Source organism: Hippocampus comes, unplaced genomic scaffold (genome assembly GCF_001891065.2).
Source record: "Hippocampus comes isolate QL1 unplaced genomic scaffold, H_comes_QL1_v1.1 scaffold587, whole genome shotgun sequence".
Lineage (NCBI taxonomy): Eukaryota > Metazoa > Chordata > Actinopteri > Syngnathiformes > Syngnathidae > Hippocampus > Hippocampus comes.
The window spans coordinates 65,244-83,330 of record NW_017805678.1 but is presented as its reverse complement, the minus strand read 5'-3'; the positions used below and the strand labels follow the sequence as shown (position 1 = coordinate 83,330).

The 18,087-nt window shown below is 44.5% G+C and overlaps 1 protein-coding gene across 1 annotated transcript in view; it reads right to left on the bottom strand.

Annotated features, from left to right (window-relative positions):
- Nucleotides 1-5,368: 5,368 nt before the first annotated feature.
- Nucleotides 5,369-18,087, bottom strand: part of LOC109522909 (formin-1) — a 48,317-nt gene continuing 35,598 nt past the window's right edge. The window contains exons 15-18 of the mRNA XM_019881739.1: nucleotides 12,909-12,960; nucleotides 9,226-9,375; nucleotides 6,698-6,779; nucleotides 5,369-6,607 (exon numbers count right to left, since the gene is read on the bottom strand). Of these exons, the coding sequence (XP_019737298.1) occupies nucleotides 6,563-6,607; nucleotides 6,698-6,779; nucleotides 9,226-9,375; nucleotides 12,909-12,960 (329 nt within the window). The 3' untranslated portion in view covers nucleotides 5,369-6,562. The remainder of the gene's footprint in view (nucleotides 6,608-6,697; nucleotides 6,780-9,225; nucleotides 9,376-12,908; nucleotides 12,961-18,087) is intronic.

The window sequence follows — 18,087 nt, the reverse complement described above, 5'->3', positions numbered from 1 at the left end:
AAAAAAACGACCAACTATAGTCAGGCGTTTTTTGCCGAAAAAAACGACCATGTATAAGAAGGCGTTTTTAGCCGAAGAAAATGACCATGTATAGTAAGGCGTTTTTAGCTGAAAAAAACAACCATGTATAGAAAGGCGTTTTAGCCGAAAAAAACGACCATGTATAGTAAGGCATTTTTTGCCGAAAAAAACGACCAACTATAGTCAGGCGTTTTTAGCGGAAAAAAACGGCCATGTATAGTAAGGCGTTTTTAGCCGAAGAAAACGACCATGTATAGTAAGGCGTTTTAGCTGAAAAAAAACGACCATGTATAGTCAGGCGTTTTTAGATGAAAAAAAAGATCATGTATAGTAAGGCGTTTTTAGCCGAAAAAAAAACAACCATGCATAGTAACGCGTTTTAACCCGAAAAAAACGACCATGTATAGTAAGGCGTTTTTAGACGAAAAAAACGACCATGTATAGTAAGGCGTTTTTAGACGAAAAAAACGACCATGTATAGTAAGGCGTTTTTAGCCGAAAAAAAACGACCATGTATAGGAAGGCGTTTTAGCCGAAAAAAATGACCATGTATAGTAAGGCGTGGGCCATATGTTTGACTCCCCTGTTCTTGGCGATCGTGAATAAAGTGCAAATAAAACACCCATTACGCACACTACCAAAACATGCAAGCCAACTTAATTCATTGTTTCAAGATGCTTTGTTGATCAGGGCAACTCTGCTGGAATAGTTGAGACGCGGGTCTCATCTGGATGCTCACGGGCTGCTTTCTGCTGGTCCCAACGGGGCCGGGGGCTAAAGAACCTGAAAAACCCAAAGGATCGGGTGAAATCAAACTTCGTTTCAGATTGGGGAGGAAACATCGGATGACTTTCTGAGGGCCCCGATAACTTTTCCCCTCAAAGTCGTAAGAGGCTCGCGTCCGTCGTCGACGGTGTTGACAAGCTCTTTACGAAATGTAAGGGCGCTGTCTACTGGTGACCAGTAGGAATGACAAACCTTTGACTGAAGTGGCTCTCAACTTTACAAGTACAGTGCCACCGAAAAAATACAACTCTCTGGGCACCTTTATCAGGTGCTGTCCCACCATGTTGGTCAGGCATGTCCAGCTCTGGGCCTGGAGGGCCACTGTCCTGCCTGTTTTCCAGCTCTCCCGGCTGCAACACACCTAATTCAGATGATCAGCTCATCAGCCAGCTCTGAAGCAGCATTAGAACGTTCCTGATTATTTGAATCAGGTGTGTTGCTCTTGGGAGAGCTGGAAAACAGGCAGGACAGCAGCCCTTGAGGACTGACTTTGGACACCCCTGATGTTGGTCTTTGTCGTTGTGTTTATGATCCTCTGGACGAGTTGGAACTGGGAAAGTCAATTCCTTAGTCTGTCTGTGGCTGCGCAGACGCGACGGAGCATGTTCTCAGCATGCACTCCGCGCAGTCACAACCAAGCCCCTCGCCCCTCCCCTTTCTCTTCTGGTCGACCTCTCTGAGTACGGCAGCTGAGCCACCGCCTAACCTCGCGTCAGACACGTGAAAAAGAGAGAGCTACATAGAGAGAGAGAGAGAGAGAGAGAGAGAGAGAGCGAGAGACAGAGAGAGAGAGTGAGAGAGAGAGAGAGCGAGAGAGAGCGAGAGAGAGAGAGAGAGAGAGAGAGAGAGAGGGAAAATGACAGACCGGCTCTCGAGGGAGGGTGCCGGGTCTCATCGTTCACTTCAAAGAGCCGTCTCTTTGTACCGGCTCGTTCGCGACCGACACATGACTAAACGTTGGTGACCCCTGAAATAGACACTTGTAAAGTGCTGTGCGCGTTTTGATCTTAAACTCGGTGTGGTTGAGTGTGACGAGGGTGGAACAGGTGTCCTGTCCTCTTGGTCCCTGTGACGTTTAGACTGCCAAGTTTGGTCCCGTTCTGCATGTCCCGCCTATTTGGTTCATGCTCTGTACTGATTGTCCTGCCTACTTGGTCCTTTGAATGCATCGAAGTATCCTCCACGCCTCCGGGCCTTGTGATGTGATTGTCTTGCTTTCCTTATTCGCTGTGAAGCGTTCAAGTGTCCTCCCCTACTTTCCCCTCGCTCCCTGTGATGCATTCAATGGTCCTGCCCTCTTTGCTCCATGTGATACATTCAAGTATTTAAGGGGGCGGATAAGTTTAGATTTTCTCCATGTCGTTGTTAGCCAATAATGTCGAGGGAAGTGTTGTTCGCATCTCAGCTGGCAGACATTTAAAGGGGAGACAGTCCGGCGCTGCAGCAATTTCTATTAGAACCCGTGCTCCCCTGAAGTCTATGGAGGACTTGGTCTCCCACCTTGCCAAGGTCCCCGCGGTGTACAGTGGACAGTGATTGTGGGTGCCTGCCCCGGGAAGGTGCTGCTGAGGGTTGACAAGATCCAGTCATCGCCGCATTGAGGGTTACAGGTCGGTGAATTCGTTATCATGACACATTATGACAATCTGCTTATTTATTTGCCTATATAGCAACTACCTAATTATTTCTTTCTATCTGTCTATCTATATCGCATGCAGACGAATGCATCGATATATTTTTTTTCAAACTTCAAACTAAACTTATACCACTTAAATCGCTCACAGAGTAATTACTGTAATTCTGCCACAAAGGGAGCGTACATTTTTTCGGGCACTTACGTGTATTTTTTGTCCATACTCCAAACGACTTGTGGCTGTTTCATTCTTGTCTCTTGTTCAGGATGGCCAAGTGGACGGGTATCATGTGCAGCACGCTGTTCCTCGTCGGCTTGCTATCCACTCCGGGGGAGCCCAAAAGAAACCGAGGCTCCCACCGCCAGCCGCACTATCATCAACCGCTTCTGCTACGGACAGTGCAACTCCTTTTACATCCCAAGACACATCCGCAGGGAGGAGGGAGCCTTCCAATCGTGCTCCTTCTGTAAACCCAACCGCTTTACCACCATGACTTTTACTTTGAACTGTCCCGACCTGCAGCCACCCACCAAGAAGAAACGCATCCAGCGCGTAAAACAGTGTCGCTGTATATCCATTGACTTGGACTAGCCAACGCTCAAGTCAAGCTTAACGATATTCGACGTCGGTTTCTTAATGAGGTGCGGTATTGGCCCCAAAATAACATTTACCTCTCACAAACCCCAAACCGCCACTTCTCAGTCTCACCCAAAAGCTCTCAACAGACACACTTACTCACAAACCTCGTGATGAGTAAGATACACTTTGGGTGTGAGTGAGATTTGTTTTACTGTATGCGAGTGAGGATGTTTCGTGTCTCCGTGTGTGTATTTTAGTTTGTCTGTACGAGAGGATGTTTTGGTGTCATGCTTTTTTTTGGGGGGGGGTGACCTAAAAGGTTTTAGGCCACCTGTGGGAGGTTGTTTAAATAGAATGTAATTTTTGGTCAGTGGGAGAGGTGTGAATATCAGTTTTGTTTCGGGTGAGTGGTTTTTTTTTTGAGGGGGGGACTGAATTTTTTTTGTGCATCTTATTTTTGTGGTGAGAGTGATAAAAAAAACTTTTGGGCGAATGTGAGGTTTTTTTTTAGGAGTGTGAGATTTATTTTGGAGGGGGGTCTGTGAATGTGAGATTTTTTTTTTTTTCATGACAGGTTTTCACATGAATTAGTTTTTTGGGTGGGTGTTATTTTTCTTGCATGTGAGTTTTTTCTGAGTGCAAGAGCTTATGTGTGAGTTTTTTTGGTGTGTTTGCAATAATTTTTTTTGGGGCCAGTTGGTTTTTTAGTGAGTGTGACAGTTTTGGGGGGTGAGTGCAAGAGGTGCGAGTATGCAATAGTTTTTTTTTGGGGGGGGTGGCGGGGGGATGTGATTGCTGGCGAGTGGGAGAGTTTCTTTTGTTCAGTTTGGGTTTTTTTTGGTGAATATTAGTTTTTGCCAAGTGTGATTTTTTTTTTTTGGGGGGTGGTGAGTGTGAGAGGTTGTAATGATTAATGAGTTTGAATGATTGATGTGATAAATAAGTGTGTGAGAGTTTTTTGGGCGTTTTTCTGCATGTGCCTGAGGTTTTTGGGTGAGTGCCTTTATTTTTTTTGGGCATGCATTGATTTTTTGGGGGGTGAATGCGAGAGGTAAATGATCAGCCTTTAAGGCCCCTCATATATCTTCATATTGTTTTGCTTGCTTTTTGAGAGGAAAGAGGAGGAAACAAGAACACATGCTTTTATCTCCTGTTTGGAGAACGTTGCATCCAAACTTCCCTATTTTCCTTTTGCACAAAAATGGTGGACATATAATGTTAAAGTTCTACAGCTATTTTGACCATCTAAGTTTTTTTAGACGTCTGGAATGGAGGCACTTGGCTGGACGGTAATGTGCACGCTTTTTGTACGCCTTTCCTCACCTTGGCTTATTTAAGAAATCACGCAGACATTGTGAAATTCATCTTTTATGTTTCCACTGTGTGGAATTGGGAGAATGAGTAGCAACATTTGAAAATGGAAAATGTGATTTTTTTAAAATTTTTATTTTATTATTTCAAGAATGGTTTTAAGTTAACCTTAATGTGAAAATGTTGAGTTTTGGTTAGCGGGATGCCAATCGGTCATAAAAGTACAGTGGTGGTTTGTACCCCATGAAGATGAACTCTGTAGATGTTATATGTAAAGGATGTTTGGTGTACTCGTTAAGTTATCCCTTAAAAATAGATAATAAATGGATTCTGGAATATTATGCATGTTACTTGAATCTTAGCAATTTTTTTAAACAAAAATATTGGATGATCCACAAAATCATTTTCATTTTCACGGACGATTGAATGGAATGATATTGTTCAATCGTGCTTTTAGAATTGCCTTTTTAAAAATGAACACCATGTAGCTATATGCGTTGAACCAAACTATAAATAAAGTATTAAAGCGCTTTGGAAAGCCACATTTTCTTACAACTCTTAATTTAGTGTGTTGAGTGGTTAAAAAAAATGCTTCCACCATAATTTGTTGTGGTTATTTGACAGACGTGACTTGAAAAAAAACGCACCGAATGCTTTTCCACAATGACTTCACAATATGATGAAGTGGCAAAAGTTGTTAGAGCAGATGTATTTTTGGCACAGCAAAACAAGTAATGTTTTTCATTTTGATAGCCTCACATTCATATAAAAAAAAAAAACAAGAAACTGCTTAAAGCATCTTCCAACAGCCTAACAAGTTCCACATGTTTACAACACAATTCGCTTATTTTAAGAACCTTCCAGGAAATGTTCAAGTAAAAAAATAAAAGAAGAAGCCAGATTCGATGACCTCATTCTTACTCAGTTATTAAACGGCTGAATTCATCACCACCACCACAGATTTCTTACATTAATATCATGTTCTTGGTAGCTTTTTAAATCAGCACGATGGGAGCGATAAATGAAGAGAATGCTTCTGTTGTGTCAGCATCCAGGAATTTATTCTTGAAATTTAAAACAATTCCATAAAATGAGAGCTCTGGAAGAGCTTCCATCCACTGACCCAACAAACGGCTCGTCTTCTTGTTTCCTTCCAGTTCTGCCAAAAAATTGATTTTCCTACAAAATAAATGGCACAGGTGGAAGCTAAACAGGTCACTGGACATGACATGCATCTTTATTTGTACTCTAATAATCGAAGTCCCTCTGAGGTATTCTGATGATCATGGCTTTGGGTTTAAATATTCTGAACCGTGCATTGTCAAAGTCATCCAAAAAAAGCTCCCACTTTACAGGTGCATGCTAAAATATCCTCTTGCCCGGCGACGTCATCAAACTACACCCTCAAAGGGAACGAGCGTTGACGTCTCTGTACATTAAAATAAACCATTTCTTACATAAATAGACTTTTCTCAAATGAGAAGCGTATATACCTTTTCCGGACATAAAACGTGGCCACAGGATCAAAAGGCTCTAAAAACAACAGACAGAAATTTACAACCTTGCACAGCAAAAACGGGCATTGCTGTTCAACAACCGGAAGGACACTACAATCGGGGGTCAACTTAGCTATTGCAAGAAGAAAAGTGCTTTAAACTTGTCACCCAATGTGCCGGTGAGGCATTAGCAGCCTTGAAAGTACATTGAATAAGTGAGTGCATGTACCTGGGAGACCTAATACGTGTATGCGTGCGTAAGTAAGGAAAGGAAAACTTTCTCTGCTCATATTGTGCCTCAATAGCAATACCCCCCCGCTCGCCCACCCCACCCCCTGGTCCCCTCCACTCCTCCCGCGACAACATACTGACTTCAAAATGATTGAATGAAAAGCAGCTTGCCGCAGCAAAGTGTTGGGCATCATTTCAAACGGCAGCTCGAGCGCACAAACAAACTCGAAGCGATTGTCAGCCCAGATGAGGAACAGAATCCATTTTCCAGGAGGAACCTGATAGATGTGTCAGTAGAACCATAAAGTGACCCCCCCCTTGAGACCTTTCACAAGCTGGCCACTAAGAGGGTCACACCGCGCTGGATGAATGAGATCCACCTTTGGCCTTTCGGGCTCTCATCACTTGGGCTTGTGTCAGCCATGCAACCTTGCAGCAGACTCTTCGCGTACCCAAAAGGTCGAGGCGCGCTGTTCGGGCGGTGCGGGGCGGGGTTCAGGCCACTCAACTGGACGACACGCTTGACTCCTTTTGCCGCAGCCTCTCTTTCTGTGAAGCGCAGACGCACAACTCTCGGACACAACATACAGAGCAACGTTTTGGAGGTGGACACACAAAAACAAGATGGGAAAGCCTTACCAGACTGTTGGCGTTGATCTTCTTCGTTTCGACTCGCTTCTCATCTGTGATCTTTTTGATGTTTTCTTGGGCTTCCTTCAACCTTGAGGAAAACATTCAGACGATCGTTTATTGTCATTGACAGTGCTGCGGAAGAGTTTTTACCCTCTTTTCAAATTCTTTTTTTTTTTTGCTTCGTTTCCCCCACTTTATGATCATGTAAATATCAGGCAAAGATAACCCAAGTGAACATTTTTAATTCTGAGTATCTTCAGTGTGCTGGAGCCCACCCCGGCCATCTTCGGGCAGTAGGCGGGGAACACCCTGAACTGGTTGCCAGCCAATCGCAGGATACACATGGACAAACAACCATTCGCGCTCACAATCACACCCGGGGACAACTTAAGAGTGCTCCATTAACCTGCCATGCATGTTTTTGGAATGTGGGAGGAAACCGGAATACCCGGAGAAAACCCACGCAGGCCTGGGGAGAACATGCAAACTCCACACAGGAAGGCCGGAGCCGGGATCGAAGCCACAACCTCTGCACTTATTTATTTCACTTGCATTCAAGACTCTTAGACGCTGACACACTCCCCGCTCATCTCCGGCTCGCGCCCAGTCAAAGCCCCCCCAAAATCCCCCCAAAACCTGCTTGCTTGATGCGATAATGAGGCAGCCTTGGCTTTTATGAGGCCGCCAAAAAAGGATTTCAAATAAAGTTAATTGTACATTGGCACAATCAGCTGCGAGTAATCTGTGACTTCATACCGCAGTAAACCTGAACTGTATAATTCAACTCCAGCACATGGATTTGTGGTAGGCGACTCCATCACCTCATGGGGAAATAACGCCAAATTCCAGCTTGGAAACGTATTGGAAAACGAATCGATATGCGTAAGTATGAGTCCAGGTTATGCTGAGGCACGATGGCACCACAAAGATACTTCCAAAAGCAACATAAAAGTGACCGTTGCGCTTCTGGCCGTCTTCTCCGCACGTGCAGCGTTCTTGCCCTTTGGGCTGCTTGTCCAGCTTCATTACAGTGTTTATCAATTCTCCAGAGTGTTCCGCATTTAACGGCCAGTTGCCTCCATCCACTCGCTAGTAAAGACAGTCGGCCGCAAGGAGAGTTGGTGGAATACAACCCCCCCCCACCCCCCAAAAAAAACACCCCAGGTCAGAGGGAAACATCATAAATTCAGGACGCCTCCTCTTTGATGGCCTCCCTCTCTGTTCTAATTACATCCCAGCATCCACACGTGACCCATGCACAATCAAGGCTAATTTTGCGCGATGCTGACAACTTGTTAAGCAACTGTCCCAATGTGACGACAAAAAAAAAACAAAAAAAAAAAACAGATACTATTTTGAGGATGTGAATTTCAAATTGTTGATGTTAGATTCTATCTTATGGTTGCCTTATTTAGCTCAATGAAAAAAAAAACAAAAAACAAAACTGAATATAATGCAGTGGAGTTTTACATTAATGGCAATTACAAGTGCAATAATAAATTAGAAATTTTTCAATTTGAATCATCTTGAGTGATTTTCAAGACCGATACAATATTGTGTTCTCTGACAACATAAGCAAAAACATCGGGTTTCTAACCAAAAAGCGGAGAAAAGAGCTTTGTGTGAAAAGAAACATGTCAGGCAGAATAGTGACTTCGCCGCTAATATTTTTTTCGTTTTTATGACATCCCAAACTATAAAAACAACAAGAACAAGACTGAGAAAGGTCTTTTGATGGCAAGATAAATTACCGTTATACAATTGGGTTAGAGCGATTGGGGTTTGGGCGTTTGGGGTTTGGGCGATTGGGGTCTGTGGCAGTGAATGAAATAATCGCAGTGTCGGACGATGCATTTGGTACCTGTGCCTTCGGTGGGGACTTATCCGACATCATCCATCTCTTAATACTGTACCATCACTATTGCATCTCAGTTTTAGAAGCCATCAATATTATACAACAATACCATAAAATGCAGCGCTGTAGATGATCTGGAGCAGTTCGGAATGTAAATAAAATGAAAAAAAGTAAAACAAAAAACAAAAACAAACTCAACCTGGCACTCACCGAAAATGCTGATTATTAAAGATCTTAACCCTTTCATGCACCCCGTAACCTGACAACATGGTAAGCTGTCCACTGTAGTAACCGCTGTGCCTTGAAGGGTTCATGTGTGTAAATTGCTAGTGAAGCGCTTTGCTAGTTGATTAAATACCACTTGGACCGTGTCAATCAAAAGTGACCTCTATCTGTACCTTAGGTCAGGGAAAAAAAAAAAAAAAAATTAAGTCTTGTTGTCATTCTACGCCACAAGTGCCCAGCTCACATGTGCCGATGAAAAACACGTTGATTTTATTAAAATGTTCACCCAAGGTGGAGGTTGCTTGACTGAAGGTTACTATTCTTGATGTAAATGTGATTTAAATCATAAACTTGGGCAGATGATCCAAATGAAATAGCCACTGTGCAGTGACAGCAAAGCAAAATGGTGCCACCTCCCAAACTGCTCTGAGGCAAGGAAGCGGAAGCAGCTCACCTCTCTTTGGAGATGTTCTTGCTTTGGCGTACCCAAGCGTTCTTGAAGTCATTGCAGAACTCGTACCACAGCATAAAGACGTGACTCGGGTCCACCTCTTTGTCTCCTGACTTTGGTTTCACCCCAAAGTAGTTCACCATGTCCCGGAACCTGTCGAGGGAAACGAGGCATTGAACACGTAACCCAAAAAAAAAAAAAAAAAAAAAAAAAAAATCCCACAAAATGTTGAGAACTTATGTGTGATGGATTGTTTATCTGTTGTAACAATGGATCTTGCCCCAAAATGCTACACAATGGCAAAGCAGTTTTATTTCTCCACGGCGTGAAATTCTATACCAAGCAGTTTATTCGGGTGTTCCCGTTAACTCTTGTTTGGTGTCCTTTGGTGGGTTGAACGACTAAAGTCTTCTTAGAAACTAGGCACAAAATCAAGATATTATGACCATTTTATAATTTGTTCTGAGGAGCCTCGGTTACTGTACATCCACTGTGGAACGGATAACATAAGTTGTCGCAAAGCAGCCAACATGAAATTTCTTTGCAAAAATCAGAGGTTCGGCTGACTGAGAGGCGAGGAACTGGAAACAAATAAGTTGCAGCCTGCTGGGCCACAGGGGAAGTGCCAGTAGCGGTGGCCCCATTATCACATCGATCCCACAGCTTGCAGGGGTGCGAGATAGCCAAGAATGGGCTACTGCAACTACAAGCGCAGAGCATCGCACGAATACTGACAATTATGAGCTGAGAACAAGCATGCGCGAGTGCACGCAACAAGCTCAAGGATCCGTTTTCCAAGAGAGTCAGTTGATGGCCCGCCCCTCAGTTTGAAATCTGCATTCAAATCAGAATTCTTGGCGGGACTCCCAGCAGCACGCACGGGCGGGAGATTTGATCGCCTCTCCGACCCAAACATGAAAGATGTTCTCGGCGGGTCATGAGTCAAGCGATGCTCCGTTTTGTCCCACATGGGCACTCGCAGAGTTTCTGACCTGCGGATGGAAGGTAGCTTTGCGACGCTAATCTAAAGCATGTTCACAGTGAATGAAATGCTGCAAGATGTCGCCCAGCTGGGGAAAGAAAATGGACTTCTGCCTAATCCTGCTTCCCATTCCTCCAGCCCGGCGTCATTTTGTTGCAATGCTTCAAAACAACAAAAAAAAAACCTGTAGATCATGCCGCTCCAGCTCACCGGCTTGCTCTGGCACAAGGACCTGAGTCGATCAGGTCCTCAGTTGACCCCTGGGTCATGGTGTCAAAGAGTGCACAAATCAAGCAACAGTTCCTTTTCCTTGTACTCTCCGGACGGAGCTCACGTAAGAAGCAGATCGACAAAACTTCATTCGAAACAGATGGAAGAGCGGTCGCGCATGTGTGTGTACCTACACAACATAAACACAATCAAATAGAACCTGGCAAGCCTGCTAAACTTCACACACACGTTATCTGTACTGCTTCTCACATTGGTGATCAAGTTGCCGTGCAAGGCTTTACTGCGGCATTCCTCACTGTCAGCTGTATATATTCAAAAAAAAAAAAAGACGCATTACAAAACCAGGAGAATCGGGGGAATATTTGGCCCGACAGGCCGGCATTCCTTTGTTTCCCCTATCAAAAAAATTAGAGAAATAAACTGTTGCATTTGAGAGCGAGTTTGACAAGTCGATACATAGGAAACCATGTCGAGCAGCGAGCGGGAGCACAACCGCAAATGCTGATGGATCGCATACCAAATGACACCGAACAGGGTGGAGGCAAATTAAGACACGGAGCGTGAAATCATGGAATACCGTCGAGTCATTGAGACAATAAAAAAAAAAGTGAATAACACCCGTTCACACCGATGGAAAAATGAGGAGTCTTCAATTAACTCAAGTTAAGGTGTTTTTTGGGGTGTTATGCAAGGGAACAGGGTTACTCATCCAAAATCCAAAGCAAGCATGCTAATCTAATATTAGATTAGAGATGTTTTGACGCGGGCATCAAATCTTCACTCGGGGCATCCGGTGGGGACTTTCCAAGTTCTCTTCTTTTCTGCAAGTGCTCCCACTTTCTTCCACATTAGCGTAAATGCTTGTTTGTTAATATGTGCACTGCGATTCACCGATCGCTCGTCTGGGTGTACCTCGCCTCTCATCCAAAAAGTCAGCCGGGATAGGCTCCAGCTTACCCGGTAAACTAACAAAGCGCAATCAATCTGTGGCGGGTGTTTCAACATACTATTGATGGGCTCAACTGGTTTTATATTTGGGCAACATTTTCCTCACAAGGTATAGATTTATTGCCCATGATACTGTGGTATGGCGTCTGGGAGCCCATTAAAAAAAATAGATGGCATTATTTTGCTGTTGTGGTTGTGGTAACTGTGGCACATCTGAAATAGAAGTATGACTAATATTATTGTCAATGTTCTCCCACTCTCTGACACAGACTCTGGCAGGGGAGCTTCATCCGACTCTGCCCTGGGCTACAAACGTGCGCCAAAGCTGCCTGGTGTCCATGTTTCATCTCGTAGAAAGCCTTGACAGAAATGTGAGCAACACCGAAGGGACCCCATCAGAGTGTGACGGAGCGAAACCGTAGCGTGACGTTGAACCTTTGAAAATGTTACGGGGCTTCTGTGGCCATTAGCAACATTGCGCAAACGTCTTTGCGCCGACGTAGCCGATTTCAAAATTTTCACGGAGACAAAATTGGCCAATCAACAGTATAGTGCAATTGGCTGCTAACCTGTCCAGGTGTGACCAGCCTCCGCTGCGATAGGCTCCTAATGAGGACAAGCGCCAATGTAAAATGGACGAATGGATGTCAAAATGAGAAGACAGAATCCAAAAATGAGCAGTTGTTCATGTTGCTAATATGTGAAGATGTCAACAAAAAGCAGTGGGTGCCTTGCGGCGAGACTCTTGCTGGCGTCTCAACTCCCAGCCTCCTGGTGAGGCTGAGGTGTCAGGTAGCGCCCAGGATTGCTTGTCTATTTGCTTTCTTAACACCATGCCATAATGTTAGCACGACTGCTGCTGCTGCTCTTGCGTGTTGGGAGTGACCATCCCTCATCCAGCACAGATGTGAGAGCCCACCCAGGCCCCAGTGAGCCCGCTGACGCCCATATTCATCAACAGCGTGTCATTTTTATGAGGTGGCTCTCTGGGAACCCGAGAGAAAAAAAAACCCCACCCAGCCCCTCCACATCTCACTTGGCGCTCGCTCAACCTTACACCAGGCAACCAGCACCCCTCACCGCCCACCCCTGTTTCGATGAAATTAGAGGAAAACTTCATTAAAAATGAAGGGACCGACAGCCGCAGCGCCTTTTTGATCAATAATCGCCTTCAAGTTCAACACCTTCATTCTCGTCGTGTCCCTCATGCACGAGATGGTGTCAGGGATATTAAGAACATGGGAAGGAAGCAAAGGCCTCAAATAAGCAATATGGCATCTAAAAGTTAAGTAATGTGTAGTATCCATCGCTGCCCCCCACCCCTTAAGATGAAGATCAAGAAGTTTAGCGCATGCACATTGAGGAAATGATCAAGTTAGAAATCATGCTAACATTTATAATACAACATGCTAAATAACCAAGCTGTGTTGGATATCTCTTTGAAAAGAATGCCCCTGTATCACTCAAGACTTGAAACTAAAATGAAAATTTCATTTCGCCTGAGGTGGCGGAGTTGCCCTCATACCTTTTCTGTGCAGCATTGAAGCGATCTTCTTCCACTGAATGCTCTGTTTGCGCTGTAAAAAATAAAAAAAGAGAGAATATATTGTCTTAGTCTTTCATACATTGATGATGCAAGTGATGGTTCTTTTGGCCGCCAAATAAAAACCACAGCCCCCCTCCCCCTCGCCGCACCCACAAAAATAGATTTCCAATTTTAATCAATTGGTCCAACCTTGGCTTATCGAAACAGCAAAGGACAATGACGTTATTCAAAACAGCTTTGCTCTTTGTTTTTGTTTCCCCTTCTGGAACTTGGTTTATTTCTCCTCAAAGCAAACGAGCTTTGAAACAATTGTTTTCCCAGAGCATTCCCTTGCATTGACTTTCACAGGATTATTACATCCATTTTCAGTGCTGCTTATCCTGAACAGGGTCGCAGGGGGTGCCGGAGTCGATCTCAGCCAATCTCATTGAGATTTTTTTTCCAATATATTTTTTTCTTGACAGATAATAAAAGAAAGGCTTGTTTTTGGGGAAAACAAAACCCTTAGCAGTCCCATCCATCCATCCGTTTTCTGATCCGCTTTATCCTCACAAGGGCCGCGGGGGGTGCTGGAGCCTATCCCAGCGGTCTTTGGGCAGTAGGCGGGGGACACCCTGAACCGGTTGCCAGCCAATCGCAGGGCACACAGAGACGAACAACCATCCGCGCTCACACTCACACCTTGGGACAATTTAGAGTGTTCCATTGACCTGCCACGCATGTTTTTGGAATGTGGGACCAAAGCAGAATACCCGGAGAAAACCCACGCAGGCACAAGGAGAACAACGCAAACTGGCGGAGCCGCAAACGAACCCCACGCCTCTGCACTGTGAGACCGACGTGCTAACCAGTCGACCACCCCTTCGAGTCCCATAGCATCAAAATTCATTTGTCGTGTGGAGAAATTCTATTTTCTGTTTGTGAGCATGTGGAACTTGTTGAAAACTCCTGGACAATGGTGAGCGGCGACATTGGCCTATCCGGTGAGCACTATGAAAACTGTTTACAATGGTCGGTTGTTGACTACTTTACCTTGAACCAAGTTAATAATAGCGAAGGAAGCAAATACCCATTCGGTGTGTACATTTAACAATTTAACATGATAAAATGAAGCATAAAACCGAATGGACTGGCGAGCGTTTTGTTGAAGAGTCTCTTTCCAGATTTCTTGATGTACAAGTGAGGCAAGACGACGAGGCGAAAATATTTGCGGCGAGGAAACGCATGTCTCGCACAATGATTGACTCAGTGTTTGGGCTCCTTTCTTGTGGTAAGCAAAGCAATGTGAAACGGATTCCACTCATGCTGTACGCTTTTTAGCGGGACTCAAAATTGCTCGTCGTGTTTTCTTTTTTTTATCGAACACGATACTAACTATGGAGATGTACGGATGTATATTTCGACTTGACAGAGACTTCACAATAATCCCCACCCAAGACAGGTGTAGACCAGAAGAGGGCACTGTGTTCATTGCTCATCGTGGAATTAATCAGGTGATGTCAGTAGAAGAAGAACAATGGGCAGAAAGCGTGTACACTGTAAAATTGGACATGCCACCAAGTGTTGACGCGTGGGAGTGTGAGAGTGTGACGGCGGGTGTGTCGGGGCGTGGAGCCGCGCTCCGTTAGCGGAGGTATACGTGTGGACTGCGAGTGGGCTCAATCCGGGTTGAACAGAGAGGCTCCTGTGGACGCTTGCCATGTAAAAGTGTCTAAATGCAAGGCAGATGTGTGCGCCGAGCTAGGCCGAGGTGCAAGAATTTATCTCGGGCCAGAGAGAGCCTGTGATCTCAGATTTATTGCATTTTTCCAGATTCATCTCTTTTACAATGATGGGGGACCTTTCCTCCTTCGAGATTTAAGAGGGGGAAGTCTCCCAAAAATTGTTCAAAGGCCGGTTTGGGGGTCTTTTGGGAAAAGGTAAGCTTCACACACCGAACCATCCACCCCTTTCACTTTATTCCTTTTTGTTTTTTTTTTTTTTTACATGTATGTGGGCCGCTGTGCTAAAGTAGCCCTAATGAAGGGAGGGGCTGACCATGTCTGGGATAGAGGGAGGGGGGCTATGACCAATAGTCACAGTGGGGGTCAGGCTGGCGCCTGAGGTACTCCTGCACATGAAACCAGTAGTCGCTAAGGAGAAAGTTATGAGACGTGCATGCTGAGAGGGACAATAAATTTGAGCTTTAAAACCCTGACACACTTTTTCTCAAGTCCTTTTTCTACCTGCTGCTCAGATAACAAAGAAAAGAGAGGAGACGATTGGAAGAGTGATACTGAGGACCTTGGGGGCCATCCCTTCCTGTCTGATTTACCGGTAGCTCTACGAGGCATGGATGAAGCCGCGAATGTTATGCAAATCACTTGTTTCAAAATTGTGACTCACTGACAAACACAGCCTCAAGGGCTACGATGAGACTTTTACACCTTCGCACAGAACCAGCATGATGAGATTAAAAGCGGGAACTTGTTTTCAATTAGCCATTGACGGTATTCACCACACGGATATGTCCGTCCAAATCTCCCCAGAGGTTTCAAAGAGCTCCCATCAAAAAAAGGGAATCAAAAGGAGGATCATTAAAGTTCGACCGCAACTGATTTTTTTCCAAATTCTTTTCGAAGGGAAAGCTGCGAATGAAAAGAACACAGGAAGACAAAGATGCATTTTAAAGACGTGCAGTCTTATGCGATTCCATCCACAGTTTAAAACTGTCGTCTTTCAAATTTCAAAATATGTCAAAAATATCCCAACCCTCAAAAACGACACAATTATCAGGCTCTTTTTTAAGGATTCTGAATGTTACTTTTGAAGTAAGGGGGAAAATAAATCATTTCACACTTGATGGGTGGGCAGCCAATTCAAATGTCAAATTAAATATAAAATGCAATTCTCTGCAAAGGAAATCAGGTTGAACGATGACATTATCACTGCCAGCAGAAACCCCAGACAGCATACAAGAGGGATGACATCGGAGAAACGTTCCATTTTAAAGCGGTGTCATGGTATCGTTGCCATATCCTCCCTTCGCTCCGTAGGATTTCATGTTTTCAATTTTTGTCCAATATTCCGGAACCGACGAAGTTTCGGAAATGAGAAAAGTAATGAATCAAATGATGTGCACATTTTGTTAGGAAAGTTTGTGTCGTGTCATCAAGTGCGCTTATTATTGCGTGAATGCTGAAGAATGCGCTTTTCAAACCATTCAAACTTCAAAAGATTTCACAAAATTCGATCTACCATGAGGAGCATTTTGACACATTGCAAAAATTCACATTTTTCCTCTATTTCCTCATTTTCCATCCCCCCAAAATGCCATTTATGTGAATGTGCCATTCAATATCCAAAAAAAAAAGTTTCTCCAAACTGTTCAATTCAATTGATACATCTTGGGATCTATTTTCCACATTCCCAAATAAAGGCCACATTTTTTGCAAGAAAATTCCCAAATTGAAGAGATGTGACACATTGACATCTTCCTTCCACATTCTGTGCCCAATTCAAACCATTCCAACTTCAAGCTGTTCAATTTTCAGGAAAGCTGGGGAAATGATTCCCATTCCCCACATTCCCACTTTTTCGCAACAAACCACCCAAGTTCAAACATATTTAACGTATTTACCTCCTCCTTCCACTTTTTGTGACCGATTCAGACCACTTCAACTTTTAGTCTCACATTCAACATTTTAACAAGTCCATTCATGACATGTCGTTTGTGTTCAGCGGCAGCGCTTCCATTCACATGGAGCTTTCTAAACAAACGGCACATTCTGGCTCGAACATGTTACACATTGGAACGGGGCAAACAATAAAAAAGAAGTTGAGATTTTGTGTGAATGTGGTTCCCAAATCAATGCAGAGGGGAAAAAAATAAAGAGGGTGCTGCTGTCCACAGATCACGGAATACAGCAATCCCCATAAGGAGTTGTGAGCAGCATGTGGGATGACATCAGAGCAAACGGACTGGCCGTTGAAGATTTAAGAAAAAGAACAGCGCTGAAGGAGCCCCGTATTTTGTTCTTTTATGAAATTTGAATCTGTTGTGAAATTTCATTGTCTGCTGTTGAACAAGAACTCTTGTTTGAAGTGGCTCCAAAGCGAGGCAAGCGGCGCAGTGAGACAAGAGGAGAACAGCGTGTAAAAAGCACTGCTCGCTTGCATTTTGGGAGGGATCCGCTGTTGAAACAGGCAGAGATGATACGGGGGGGGTTGACGAGGCAGAGCGAGGGCCGTTTGGGTTCACCTGCAGGCCCCCCCGCTACGAGTCTCTCCACAGGCTGGGTTACAGGTCAGCGTTTCCCGGGAGCGCGACGTTCACCACGCACTATATCTGTTTGGCCATACCCGAAGCACGAGAACCCGGGTCGGCCTCAACACATGTACATATGTGTGTCTCGTGGATACGATCCAATTTTTACAACGTGTCAAACACATGCATCTGCGCCGGGCTTGCCGGCGTTTACCTGGGTGACAAATCCAATCACTTTGATGAGTCAGAACGGACTAATCACCGCCGTTGTTTGATGTGCAAACGTTTTGCTTTGTGTTTTGCCGTTTGAAGTCACAGAATCATCACAAAAGATGATGACGTGCCGCAACATCCGCCCATCCCCTACCCTTCGAAAGATATGGGCAACAGCTTGTGGTGAAAAAAGGCAGTTTACACTTCGCAACTTGATGTCCAGATGTAGTTTTGTCATGTTGTGGTCGACGGCAACTTTCGTGGCTTGGAATGCTTTTAAACGTTTTGGGACTTTTCCACCGCCGCAAAAAATAAATAAATAAATATGTCACCACCGATCCTCACAAAGCTCCTTTAGAGAACTCAACACAATCTGATAGCTGGTTATTGATCAGTCCATCTTGTGTCAGTCTATTAGCATGTAATATTGAGTCAAAAAGCTCCTGTGACGGTGGTCCACGGTCTTTACAAGGCGCCGGCTAGAGATGCCCCTTTGCTTTACGGCAAGAAGGAGTACAAGGGAGTCATGTTGGAGGCAACGCGATACTTTCTACAGGCCAGTAAATCCTCCTCACGCTGTCTTACGACAGCCTCTGGCTCGGCAACTACACAAATACACTGAGAAGGTATGGGCACGAACCAGCTGAGAGCCTGACGTGTCAAAAAAAACAAAACATGTAATTTTGTTTTGTTTTTGTT